The sequence below is a fragment of the Panthera uncia genome, chromosome B1 (genome assembly GCF_023721935.1).
Source record: "Panthera uncia isolate 11264 chromosome B1, Puncia_PCG_1.0, whole genome shotgun sequence".
Classification (NCBI taxonomy): Eukaryota; Metazoa; Chordata; class Mammalia; order Carnivora; family Felidae; genus Panthera; species Panthera uncia.
In genome coordinates, this window is record NC_064811.1 from 180406046 (window position 1) to 180419036 (window position 12991).

At 41.6% G+C, this 12991-nt stretch overlaps 1 protein-coding gene across 6 annotated transcripts in view; it reads right to left on the reverse strand.

Moving 5' to 3' along the window:
• Positions 1–12991, reverse strand: part of MTUS1 (microtubule associated scaffold protein 1) — a 169851-nt gene that overhangs the window by 91995 nt on the left and 64865 nt on the right. For all 6 annotated transcript variants that reach the window (XM_049631717.1, XM_049631716.1, XM_049631718.1 and 3 more), the window contains exon 3: positions 10700–10895. In XM_049631717.1, the coding sequence (XP_049487674.1) occupies positions 10700–10895 (196 nt within the window). The remainder of the gene's footprint in view (positions 1–10699; positions 10896–12991) is intronic.

The following is a 12991-nucleotide window of genomic DNA, read 5'->3' on the forward strand; positions in this document are numbered from 1 at the left end:
CACATTGGGCTTGCACTAACAGTGCAGAGCCTGCTTGGGACTCTGTCTCTGTCTCTTTCTCTCTCTCTAAGTAAATAAATAAACTTAAACAAAATTCATTAAAAAATTTAAAAAAATTAAGTCACTTTGGTTAAAAGCCAAAATCCTTAGGATTTTTAACACTGTCCACATCTGCTTCTCCACTACCTGTTTCACTTCTGTTTCAACTTTTCCTTCCTTCTTCCCTTGCTTTCCTAGAGCACATTAGAGCCACCTCAGTGTCTCCACTTACTGTTCACTCTGACTAGCACGGTTTTCCTCCAGATACTCCTAGGACTGACACCCCCCGGCCTTTACTCAAAAGCCACCTCTCCCTGGTCACACTAACCAACATTTCTTTCTCTCTCACACAAAAGTAACACCCACCATTTCATATTCCCCTTCTCTGCATTAGTATTTCCCCTCCCCCTTTAGTACTTTACATTATCAAGCATCCTATCTACTTTTATTTACATATTACCCATCTCTCCCACCAGCATGTAACTTCAAGGAGGGCATGTTTCGATCCTGTATTCACTTCTGTACCTCAGCACTTTGATCACTGAATCTACATTTATTCAATAAATATTTCAGTGCCAAGTTTATGCCAATTAAAATAAGATACCGTTTGCACTTTCTGAAAGAGTAGATATTTAGAAATCGTGTTAGAAATGTCAAAATACTGGCAAGAGTGTCGGAAAATGCTCTTACGTACTCAGAGAGGGAGCACCGACTTGTAGGCTGTTTCTGAAGGGCAATTTGGCAACGTGCAACCAAAGTCTTAAAGTGCTCACACCCTGTGATTCCATCTAAAGGAATGCATCCAAGGAATTTATCTGACTAGCTCTCTTACTATGTATAAAGTTCTTCAGCGTGAAATCGTTTCATTCACTAAAAAAACAGAACAAAAACCCTGAAACAACGCCATGTTCAAAGTCTGAAGAAATATATTGCAGCACGTTCCATCGATGCAGTATTATAAGGCCGTTTAAAATCATGTTATTAAAGAGTAAGAATTTAAGAAGCTAAGGAAATAGGCACTATACCTTTTAAGTGAAAAAGAAAATTCAATTAACTAAGCAAGTGCCTACTGACTGTTAGGTAGAGGATTTCTGAAACAGTAGGAATTGCTTGCACCTATGAAATGTATGTTACCACGTGCACATGAGAATATGTCAAAAGAAAAGGCATTGAATAGTTATCAATTATGACGTTAAAACATATCTGGCATTAATGAGATTAAGGGTGATTTTTCTTTCCTTCCCACTTTTCACTACAAGTGTTATACTTTTTGTTTATTTATTTATTTTAACATTTATTCATTTCTGAGAGAGAGACAGGGCGTGAGCAGGGTAGCGACAGAGGGAGAGAGACACAGAATCCGAAGCAGGCTCCAAGCTCCGAGCTGTCAGCACAGAGCCCGATGCGGGGCTCAAACTCCTGAACCAGGAGATCACGACCTAAGCCGAAGTCAGTTGCTCAACCACCTGAGCCACCCAGGCGCCCCAAAAAGTGATATAATTTTAAAATAGCCTACTGGGAAAAAGGCAGTGGAAAACTGACAAGCTATCCAAATGCACTGGTTAAATCCAAGATGCACGAGAGATACGGTTTACAATGCTTCTTCCTTTCCTTTCCTGGCACGCACAGACCTGGGCTCTGTCTGGACCTCTTCTGCCTGCTGACTGCCTGAACACCAGTGTATCGTGTCCTAATTGCCCAACTTCCCTTCTCTGTATTCCCATTTACCTTTACTGACTCGGTCCACAATCTCTACATTCCACACTCTGAACCCTAGCTGCCTGTCCTATCATTTCTACTCCCTAGTATACCAGCTAAGCCCTAAAAATTACCTCAATCCAGATGTAGCCTCCTTATTGTATTTCCAAGGTCTCGATGGCAAACATCAAACAAAGCATCAATAGCAAACCAAGACTGACACACACATTTGCAAAGGTGTACCTCGATCACAGTATAGAATTACCTAGATTACAGCAAAAAACAGTTTCAGCAAACTTTGGTACTGTTAATCGTATCCTCTTCTGAAATCCTACAGCTTTTGTTTTCCTTTAAAATATCCTAAGGACAGATGTGATGAGGGACAAACCCACCACCTCCCCTACTTGACTGGTAATAGCTTGAAGGCAAGCACCAGGTCTTTCTTATCCCATAACTGCTCTGGGTCTGCAGTACAGCTTGCACAGTGTATACTTCCAAAGGGTCAAGTGAATGAATTATCTTCCGGAACACAAAATTTCAGTAGCCCTCTACATTTATATATTGCAAAATGTGACTTTAATAGTCCATATTCTTGAGTTAGTCAAGGCAGTGTTCTATTAGTACGACACAAACCACTCCATGTAGCCATCACCATTTGCTCCAGAGTGAACTCAAAAATATAGTCATGGGAGTACAGGTGAGTCACAACAAAAACACAACAGATATTAAGAGGGCGGTCATCTGACAGAGAAACAAGAACTTGCCACAAAGCAAGGTTCTCACGAGGACTTGAATTGCTCAGAAGCACAGGGCTCGTGGTAATACTGTCAGTACCTGCCTCTGCAAGTGTGTTTACAAGATTTCTGCTGCTTCACATGGGGATTAAACAAAAATAACTCCCGTAGTCACAGGCCTAGGAACATGCGTCCTGCAACTGAAGGTGTAATAAATTCAAGACTAAGAAGGGTCGTGTCCCTTCCCCAGCTACCGTACAAAGAAGATGAACAAGGGTCTTCACAGGTCCGTCAACAAATGTATTTATCTGGTGGTGAGGTGACTGAACTCACCCGGCACAGAGCTCCTAACCACGATGGAAAAAGGCACGTGGTGAGCATCCAGGCTCATTAGAAGCCAAGGTTCACAGGAGAATTACTTTGAGCCATGAGGTCACTGAGACACAAAACTGAAGATCATCTTATTTCCTGTTCTAAGGTTACAAAAATAAGCAACTCAACAGAATTTGCACAAACTCACGTCAAAGAAATCCCCTCACCTCATAAAAGTGAGCTGCCAAAAAAAAAAAAAAAAAAAAAAAAGGGGGGGGGGGGGAAGCTGTCCAGCCCATCACCCACGGCTACTACTCTGACACTTGACTCTTAAAATTCCCTACTTAATCTCCAATTGTGTCTATCCCTACACACTGCTGCCTTCCCTTTATTTCTAAGGCTAACTTAGTTACGGGTGCTCTGGATGCATTCTGACGCTTTCGTCATCTGACTGTCAGCCATTACTGATGTTCTTACCTTTATCGGCTCTTCTCCCATAGGTTTCCTTACCCTCTACTACACATTTGCACTGTTTTAACCTTCCAACATCCCTACGCCCTTTGAGGTGCTTCTTGATCTCTTCAAATTCAGCATGGTCCGAACTAAACCCATCACTGTCCTCCTGTTAACCACTTCTTGCTACTCTGTTCCCTATCTCGCTTCATGGTCACCCAACAAGAAAGTGGCAGAGACACAAGAGACTCTTCCCCAAAGGAAGTTTACCAGACCCCCTTTGTCCAAAACGTTTTTAGCATTTTCAGTTTCTTATTCCCACACACTGGTACAACTCTCGTAAGTTTGTGTCTCAACGATGAGAGAACTGACCTGCCTCAAACATCCTCGGGACACCATCACTTAACCTCAACACTCAATCGACTCCAGACATGTGGATCCTACCCTCAATGTTTCCAAACACATCATACCCTTTCATAGGGCTCCACTTGCAATACCACAGGGTATTCCCACCCTTGGGAATACCAGCAACTTTCCATGCCTGGAAAACTTCTACAGGCACATTCCAAGGCCAGTTCAAATGTCATCACTATTCTCCAATCTGCCCTTCGGCCAAGTTAGTGGTGTTCCCTTCACTGTGGACACAGTGCTTCACATAAGTTTCCATTCAAATAAGGCCAGACAACATTTTTAAATATCTGTTGTATAATAGGTACACTGTGCTGAGCAATGAAAAATATAAAAATAACTTACACCTGGGGGCACCTGGGTGGCGTCCAACTTTGGCTTGGTCCATGGTCTTGCAGTTTGTGAGTTTGAGCCCCATATTAGGCTGGCTGCTGTCAGCGCAGAGCCCACTTTGGATCCTCTGCCCCTTCCCCTCTCTCTCTACCCCTTCCCTGCTTGTGCTCACTCTGTTTCTCAAAAATAAGTTTAAAAAAAAAACATTTGAAAAAAAATTAAGAATTCTTTAAAATAATAATAAACACGGGGCACCTGGGTGGCTCAGTTCGGTTCAATATCCAACTTTGGCTCAAGTCATGATCTCATGGTTCATGAGTTTGAGCCCCGTGTCAGGCTCTGTGCTGATAGCTCAGAGCCTGGAGCCTGCTTTGGATTCTGTGTCTCCCTCTCTGCCCCTCCCCTTCACGTGGTTTGTTTCTCTCTCCAAGATGAATAAACAAACAAAAAACAACTAGGACATGGACTCTCCTTACGGGCCTCACAATTAGGAGACAGACATGTGTGAAAATGATTATAGTAGCATAATAAAGGCCAAGTATCACAGAGGCCAGGACAGATCAGCTGCAGTTTGAAGAATGAGGAGTTTGCGTTGAAATCATATGCTTCAACACCTCTTTTCACCTCACCCTCTAACCAATGAGATTGTTAAAAGGGCCTATCAATCACGTTTGTAGTCTCCGAATCCAGTAGACAGCCCAGCACACAGCAGGCTCTCAAAACTTTTCTCCAATTCATAAAGCAACAGAAACTGCTTAGTGACATATTAAGCCTCACTTATAGGTCATTCTATAAAGCAATCTTCTCCAGAATTACTTGCCAAGGGAGAAGAATTGAGTGGAAGGCCCGTAAAACAATCAAGAATTCATAATGTCAGGAAGGAATAAAAGAGAAGACACTGGTCTCCCTGTAAAACCCTACCTGGTTGGCCTCATCCGTCCTCCCCGGCTCCCACCACACATGCTGGGCAGCTCCCTGTCCCTCAAGCACCCCCCTACCGCCTCCCCTCCACCTTTCCACCTGCTGTTCCCTCTGCCCGGCGAAGGCCTTTCATCTGATATCCCAAGGTCTCTCTCCTCCTGCACCTTCAGATACTGGCTCATTTGTCCCCTGCTCAGTGTGGCCTTTCTCAACTGCCTGATACTAAGATGCCACGCCCTTCACTGCCTTTTCTTCTCAGCACCTATCATCGTACATTCTCAACATCTTATTTACTGAATTTTTCAACTCACCTGACTAGAATTTAAGCTCTGCAAGGCAAGAATTTATCTCTTTTGTGCATTTCTGCATCCCCAGCACAAGCAGGCACTCAATCGACACTCGTTAAATGAGCAAGTCAGTGTGTCGGACAACGGGGTGTATGTCAGAGAGGTTCAGGGCACAGCACAACACCGCAGGGTCTGTCCCCTGTGTCCGCCACTTATTAACTCTAACTTTGTGCAAGTTACTTAAGGTTTCAAAACTTCCAATTCCTTATCTACAGAATTGGGATAGCTATACTATCTATACCTCATGAGTTGTAAGAATAAATGAAATTAGACATTATCTGTATCTCATGAGTTGTAAGAATAAATCAACGTAGCCATTTAGAAAGCTTAGAAGACAGCATGACAGGTCTCTGGTGCTCAAAAACATCACTACGACTATCATTTTTATGAAAAAACAAACAAAAAACCCTGAGACACTTTCTTTAAAAAGTATTTTAATTATATGTACATATAGAAACATCTGTAGGCAATAGGTTAAAGTTAGCTTTTACAATAAGTTATTACGTGATACTTTCTGGTTTGTAATAATTTATCCAAGTATCTTTCTCATAATTTTGCAAGCTAGTTCTCTCAAACTCTCACCTAGAGAAGACTGAAATGATATAAAAGTACATTGAAAAGATCTTAAATTCCCTTTGACCCTCAACAGACAAAATTAGTTTACAAAAGACAACTAAGAAAAAAAACACCTTAGCAAGAAAGCACAGAAGCCTGTAATGCCAGGCAAGTCGTGACAAGTTTGGGATGTACTCCTGGTCTGAGAGGAATTTATCTTATTAACCCACAATAAACTGAATTAAAACAAAGGTTTACCCTTTTAAAATGTTATTTCTCTTTGTCCAGAAGAAAAACTAAAGACTGTTTCTTTCATGAGGCCCTTCTTCAGGCTCTGGTGTAATCAGACCAAGCCCCTGGACATTCTTCTTTTTCACAAAGTCCTAAAAGCACTTAGAGGCCTTTTCCACACCCTTTATACACCCTTTCGTGCTGCTTGTGGCGTCATCAGCACGCATTTGCTGTCCCCAGGTAGGTTACCAGATCCACAAGGCAGGGAGTGGCCTACTTCCATAATCCTACCCGGCTCAAGCTAGTCCCTGCAAGGATTATTACATGTTTGTATCAAAGGACACACACATTTATAACCTAAAACCCGGTCAACACTGGACTGCCTTCAGAAGAGGGTGGCAGATGGGTCTCCGAAGGTGCCTGGATCAAGCATGAAATATTTAACTATGTAGTTATTTATTCAGCAGCATTAATTTCTAATAACCACATAACATCATTTAAATTAGGGTAAAATGACAGAGGACTCTAAGCCAAGGGCCTGAAGAGAGAATTGCCAAGTTTTTACACCATTCAGCTGAGCTTGAGAGGTTTTTTGTTTTTGTTTTTGTGTTTTTCCCCCAAAACTCGTCGTTCCACCCAAGAATAGTTCTCTAGACTGATAACGTGAAGGTTAAGAGCATGGGCTCCAGAGTCCTACTGCCTGGTTTGAATCTTACCTCTGCCACTTTCTAGCTGCATGATGTTGACAAATTATTTGACTTCTGTGTGCGATTTCCTTCAATTCGTACAATGAGGCGAAGCCTCACAAAACTACTCTGAGGATTAAATGCACTTATAAACGAAATGATTAAGACAGAGCCCGGAACTTGGTAAGCATTTTGTAAGTGTGAGGTGCTATCATCAGCATTATAATTATTATTATGATAGTTTTCCTCACAATCTCATTTAATTGGAGTGGTTAAAACATACACATAATCTACACAAAGAAAATTTGAATCTGGTTTGTTATCACTCACAATCTGGTCTCATACCAATCTCCAGATTTTTAAAATTATTCTTCTACTTTTATTGAGATCTAATTGGCATACATCACTTGTAAGTCTAAGGTGTAGAGTCTAATGGCTTGACTTATATACACTGTGCAGTAATGACCTCAGAAAATTTAATTAGCAGCCATCAGCTCATATAGACACAATAAAAAGCAAAAAATATATATATTTTCCTTGTGATGAAAATTGTTCAGATTTACTCTTAACTTTCATATATATCATACAGCAGTGTTAGCTATAGTTTCCATGTCATACATTACAATTTCTAGATTCTGACAAGTAAAATGGAAGAGCTTCATTGGCTTTAATTACAATTCTTTCTCCTCCTCAGTTTAAAGCTTCAAGAAAATGGCTACTTCAATTCCAGGTCTGGTTTTCTACTTAGTCCTCTGAAAGGATTTATTGAAAGCCCCAGTCTGCTGGAACATTCCTGCTGCTTACCTTTCAGTAGAGTAACTTTGTATACACAGTACAGAGGATGTCCATTTGGTTTCAATTTTCTACTACACAAACACTGCATTGTACAATAAATGGCAATGCTCTCTCAATGATCTAAAGGCACATTGTTTTTGCTCCTTGATTTTCTGATCTACTTTAACTCTGTAGGGATTAAGTTTCCTGTCCCCCACAACAAACACCTCTCGATGTATTGTAAGCATCCAAACAAGCTAGTTGCTGTTTTGTTTTGTTTTTTTTTTAAGTACAGCATAATCACATTAGTCTTCCACCAGTTGAAATATAAAATCAAATGCAAATGCATGAGGTTTCTAATTACATGATTTTTGCCCCCATTTCTATACAGAAAACCACCAGGTAAATGAAAACTTAGTTTGTAACTCAGGTTGAAAACTTCGAGTATGTGACTTTTTAGTTATCAAGTGTCTTTATATGGGTTAATAAAACCTCAATAAACTTGTCTTTTCATTACAAGTACACAGACCTACTTTTCTCGTACGGCATGAAATTATATAGTATACAGTAAAGGGACTTAAAAAGTGCTGAACTCTTTTTTGAAACTTATCACTTACATAAAAGTATCCCATTTTTCAGAATACAGTAGTTCCCTCGAACCTCATCCTACCACACACAGGGGTGTTTCAAGACCTCCAATGGATGCCTATAACTATGGACAGACCCAAACCCAACGTATACTGGTTTCTTCCTCTATGTACATACCTATGATAAAGTTTAAATTACAAATGAGGTGCAGAAAGAGATTAATAATAAAACAATTATAAAAATATACTATGATAAAAGTTATGTGAATGTGCTCTCTCTCCAAATATCTTCACTCTTCTTCCTGTGATCATGTGAGAAGATAAAATGCCTACCGGATGGGACGTAGTGGGACGAATGACGCAGGCATTATGATTTGGGGTCAGGCTCCTACTGGCATTCTAACAATACCTACTTGTGCACTGTGGTTGACTACTGCTAACTGAAATCACTGAAGGTGAAACCACAAATAGCTGGGGACTACTGTTTATCCTAGGCCTTGGCTTACTCTCTTACAAATATGTGCACTTCTGGTTTTCTGGGTTTTGAGCATCATGTGGTCCAGAGAATCATACTAGGAGCCTCCGCTGCTCAGAGAGCTAGGGGAGCTCCAAACTGCCCCTGGAAAGGCAAGGACTGTCAAAGATGACAGGGCCTTACATTCTGAAACCCTCACATTTCGCAATGCAAAGCTGAAGTCCAGGGTGGGTACACGACTCTCTTGGGCAGCTCACTGGTGCCAGAGCAGTATGAGAACACAGGGCCCGTAACTACAGGCCATGCTGCCAGTGCCCATGGCTCTCTAGTGCCACCGAGCCACAAGTTCTCCTAACATCCAGACGACAAGGGAGCTCCCCAGCATCTGCCAACTCCCATGACCCTTATCTGGCATCACCGGTAAGAACTAAAGCTTTGATCTCACTTATGCCTCACCTCCCCAAGTGTGGCAACATCCCCAATCAGGATCATTGCTCCTCTTCTGTTTCTCTCCCCAGTGAAGAAGACTTCAAGTGAATTTTTTCTTCCCGCTCAGCTCCTCTAGGGCTGGGAATGAAAACGTGCTTCAGATCTCTCTTTCTCCATCCATACTTCTTCCTGAGTTTGGTCCTCAGAACCTCAAGACCTTGAGGCTAGGCCTGAATCTAAATAAATCATCCTTAAGACACTTAGGCTCATTATACACTTCTCACACAAGAGGCTTTACGATAGGATTGGAAAATAAAACCTAAAACTACCAAGGTGTCAAGAAGGAAAGAGATCCCGTGTTGCGTTTGGTTTTGTTAGTTTCTGCAAAATGTTCTCACACGTGTTGACACATCACTCTAGGGGTACTTTTTCCACCCACCCCCCTCCCCAGACCATTCAACAGTAGACACTATTTTTATACAGGAACTTACTTCTAAATCCTTTGGACATGCCTTTAATTTGCTCCAGGTTGGACCTGTTAAAATAAAGGGTGTTCCCTGCAGTGTTCTCAGTCAACTGGAATGGCTAGCAGTGCTTCTGTCTTAGTCTCTACGAAATAGGCTGACTTTTCCATTTCCTGTTCCGAACTGTAACCCAGAGAAATCTCTACCACCAGCCAAATTTTTAGTAAGACACTTAACAGCTACTCTTACAGCACTCAAATTTCATAAACCTATCATGACTTTAAATCTACTACTTCTGGGGCGCCTGGGTAGCTCAGTCGGTTGAGCATCTGACTTCAGCTCAGGTCATGATCTCACTGTTCATGAGTTCGAGCCCTGCGTCGGGCTCTGTGCTGACACCTCAGAGCCTGAAGCCTGCCTCAGCTTCTGTGTCTCCCTCTCTCTGCCCCTCTTCTACTGGTGCTCTGTCTCTCTCAAAGATAAATAAAAAAAAATTTTTGGGGCGCCTGGGTGGCGCAGTCGGTTAAGCGTCCGACTTCAGCCAGGTCACGATCTCGCGGTCCGTGAGTTCGAGCCCCGCGTCGGGCTCTGGGCTGATGGCTCGGAGCCTGGAGCCTGTTTCCGATTCTGTGTCTCCCTCTCTCTCTGCCCCTCCCCCATTCATGCTTTGTCTCTCTCTGTCCCAAAAATAAATAAAAAACATTGAAAAAATTAAAAAAAAATTTTTTTTAAAACCCTACTACTTCTAAAATATAAACCAACATAAAAGTTCATCTCAGAAAAGTTTTAACTTTTTAGTCACTCTCCTATCCCTGAAAAATTTTAATACATCTTTCAGTAAAATTCAAGAAAAAACTCATCTCTTTTCATATGGTGAGGGCCAACCATCAGTTTAGTGTGTAACACGTAAGTACTATTAAACACTTGATCATTTATTAAAAAATTTTTCTAATTCTGAAATTATATAACAAGCACCCAATTGTGTATTTATTTACGATTCCTCTGAATAACTTAGAAGATGGCTTACACACCTCTATCTTTCTCCAACTAGCCCTTACACTGCTCAAAGAGAAGAGCTTTGTCTATGAGTTCTTTTTCTACCTTCCCTGGTCCACTAAAGGCTCAATGTTTTGGTGACAGAATGTGTTGGTGTTATAACCAAAACCTGTCTTTCTGCTTTCTGACATGCCTAATTTTACATTTAAATTATCTGTAAACTGCTGTAAGGCACAACTGAGTTATTTTATTCTTACCAGAACTGGACACACGCCTGATCCTCTGAGGAGATAAGGCCCGGTCAGAATTGAGATTTCTACTGTCACTATTCCGCCTCAAACAGGAAACAGAAGGCCCCACTTTGGCTTTTGAACCAGGTGTTTTCCTCAAATTGGAGGAGTCAGGCTTGGAAATATTCCTACCTGAGGTGACTGCAGTTTTTGAAGCAGAACCCTGTGAAAAAATAGTTAAGACTTTAGTCCAGATTATACCTTCCTCATACCATTTCCCGTGGCACTATGTCAAAACGACAATTTCTTTCTAAGCAGATATGCCACAGGGCTATTTAATTTTCATTTTTAGAATGAAGGAATTAAACCTCTTCATAGTTTGCTCTTAAATCCATTGTGATCTTTTATGCCCAACAGCGGAACTATTCCCAAGATGCCCAGGGCCACAAGCTGAAGTCAAGCTGCAGCTCTCAGTCTGTTCCCTGAGGCCTTTCTATAGCATCTGATGCTGAGGACGCCACCTTTCTTCAGTTTCTCTAACAGAACACTCTCCTGGTTTTCCTTCTACCTGTCTGGTTATTCCTCCTCCGGATCCTGTTCTTCTGTACACCTTTCAATGCTAGTTGTCCCGAGGGTCCCAGACTTGACCCTGTTCTTTCCTTGCCATATACTCTCCTTAAGTGACTTTGTCCGCTGTTTCAACCAGCACCTACACCCTGTTGTATGTGAAGTCCATATGTCCTAGCCAGCACTCTCCTGCCTTTCTCCTGTATTTAGCTTCTTTCTTTACCTACCCACTTAGCACACTTCAGGCACCTCCTCCTAGCAATGCCAACAGTAATCATATCATTGTCATTTTTATGGATCAACATATAGCCCCTACAGAATAATACTTTAAGCTCAAAATCCATGTTTCAACCCCTTTAATCTTCATAACCCTAGAAGTTGTTACCTTTATCATAAAAGGTAACAAATGTTTACATTTTACAGAAGAATACGAAGCAGTTTCTAACATTAAACTAGTTTCACCCAACCATCTCAAAACTTACTTCTTTCCATAGTCATCACAACATACCCAGGAGCCCAACATAAACAATGAAAGCTATTTCTAGGTGCTTCCTTGTTTACTTCTTCAACTCTCAATAGCCTTCTTTCCCTTTCCCATCCATCTTAGCAAAGGCCTGCATCATTTCTTCCCAGGATTACTGAAAGTACATCCTTAGGATTTCTGGTCTCACCAGCTTCCAATTTGTGTTCCACTCCACTGCTAAGGTAATCTCCTCAAAGGCCAAACTGGGTTAGGTAGCTCACCTCTGTCTTCCAGATAAAGTCAACTCTTAACAGCAAGGCACAGTGAGCCCTTCTGGATCTGGCAACCCCTGGTGGCTTCATCAGCTTATTCCTTACTGTTCACATTTCTGCAACCCCACCTCCCATCACAGTCACTACCTGGAATCCCCTAATATGAGAATATCTTTTCGTGTTTCTTCCTCTTTGTATGTGTTATTTCCTCCACCCAGAATACTTTTCTGATTCAAAGTGACTAAACTAGCTCCCTTAGAAGCCTTCCTTGACAGCCCTCTTCAAGGCCACCACCCCATCCCACCGCCCCAAGCAGCACAGCAGCTGATACATACTCCCAACGAGTATTTAACAACCCCTTTTAGTCCCCTTTATCTTCTAATATCACCTACCATACCAGACACTAGGTTTGGCCAAAGGTGTAGCTTTCTTTCCTATATCCCAACAATCACCATCATACATAGTATACAGTAGGCAACCAATAAATATTCCCATTCTACATAGAGGAGGTGACACTCTGAGCTTCATTCAAGGAAAAATTCCAACACCGTAAGTTATATTTTGTATTCTCCCTTTACATTACAAAAACTGAGCCTCGTAGAGACTAGGTAATTGGCCCAATGTCATTCTGCCAATGAATGATGGAGCTAATCTGAAAGTGTATCTAATTCTAAGATCCATACTTCTAACATCTATGCTGTGTTTTCCCCACTCGTACCTTTCTTTCCTTGCGTAAGTAAGTCATAAGTAGATTAATTTCCAATACAGATATGTAAAGCCCCATGCTACCTACAGTTGAAATCATACACTGGGTGAATCCAAAGTTTAATTGGGCAAGACTTCCAGGGAAGATGCGGAGCAGGAACCTAAACTCATGTTGTCCCAAGAATATTACTAGATGGACTTCAAGCTGTATTACAAAGCCGTAATCATCAAGACAGTATGGTACTGGCACAAGAACAGACACTCAGATCAACGGAACAGAATAGAGAACACAGAAATGGACCCACAAATGTA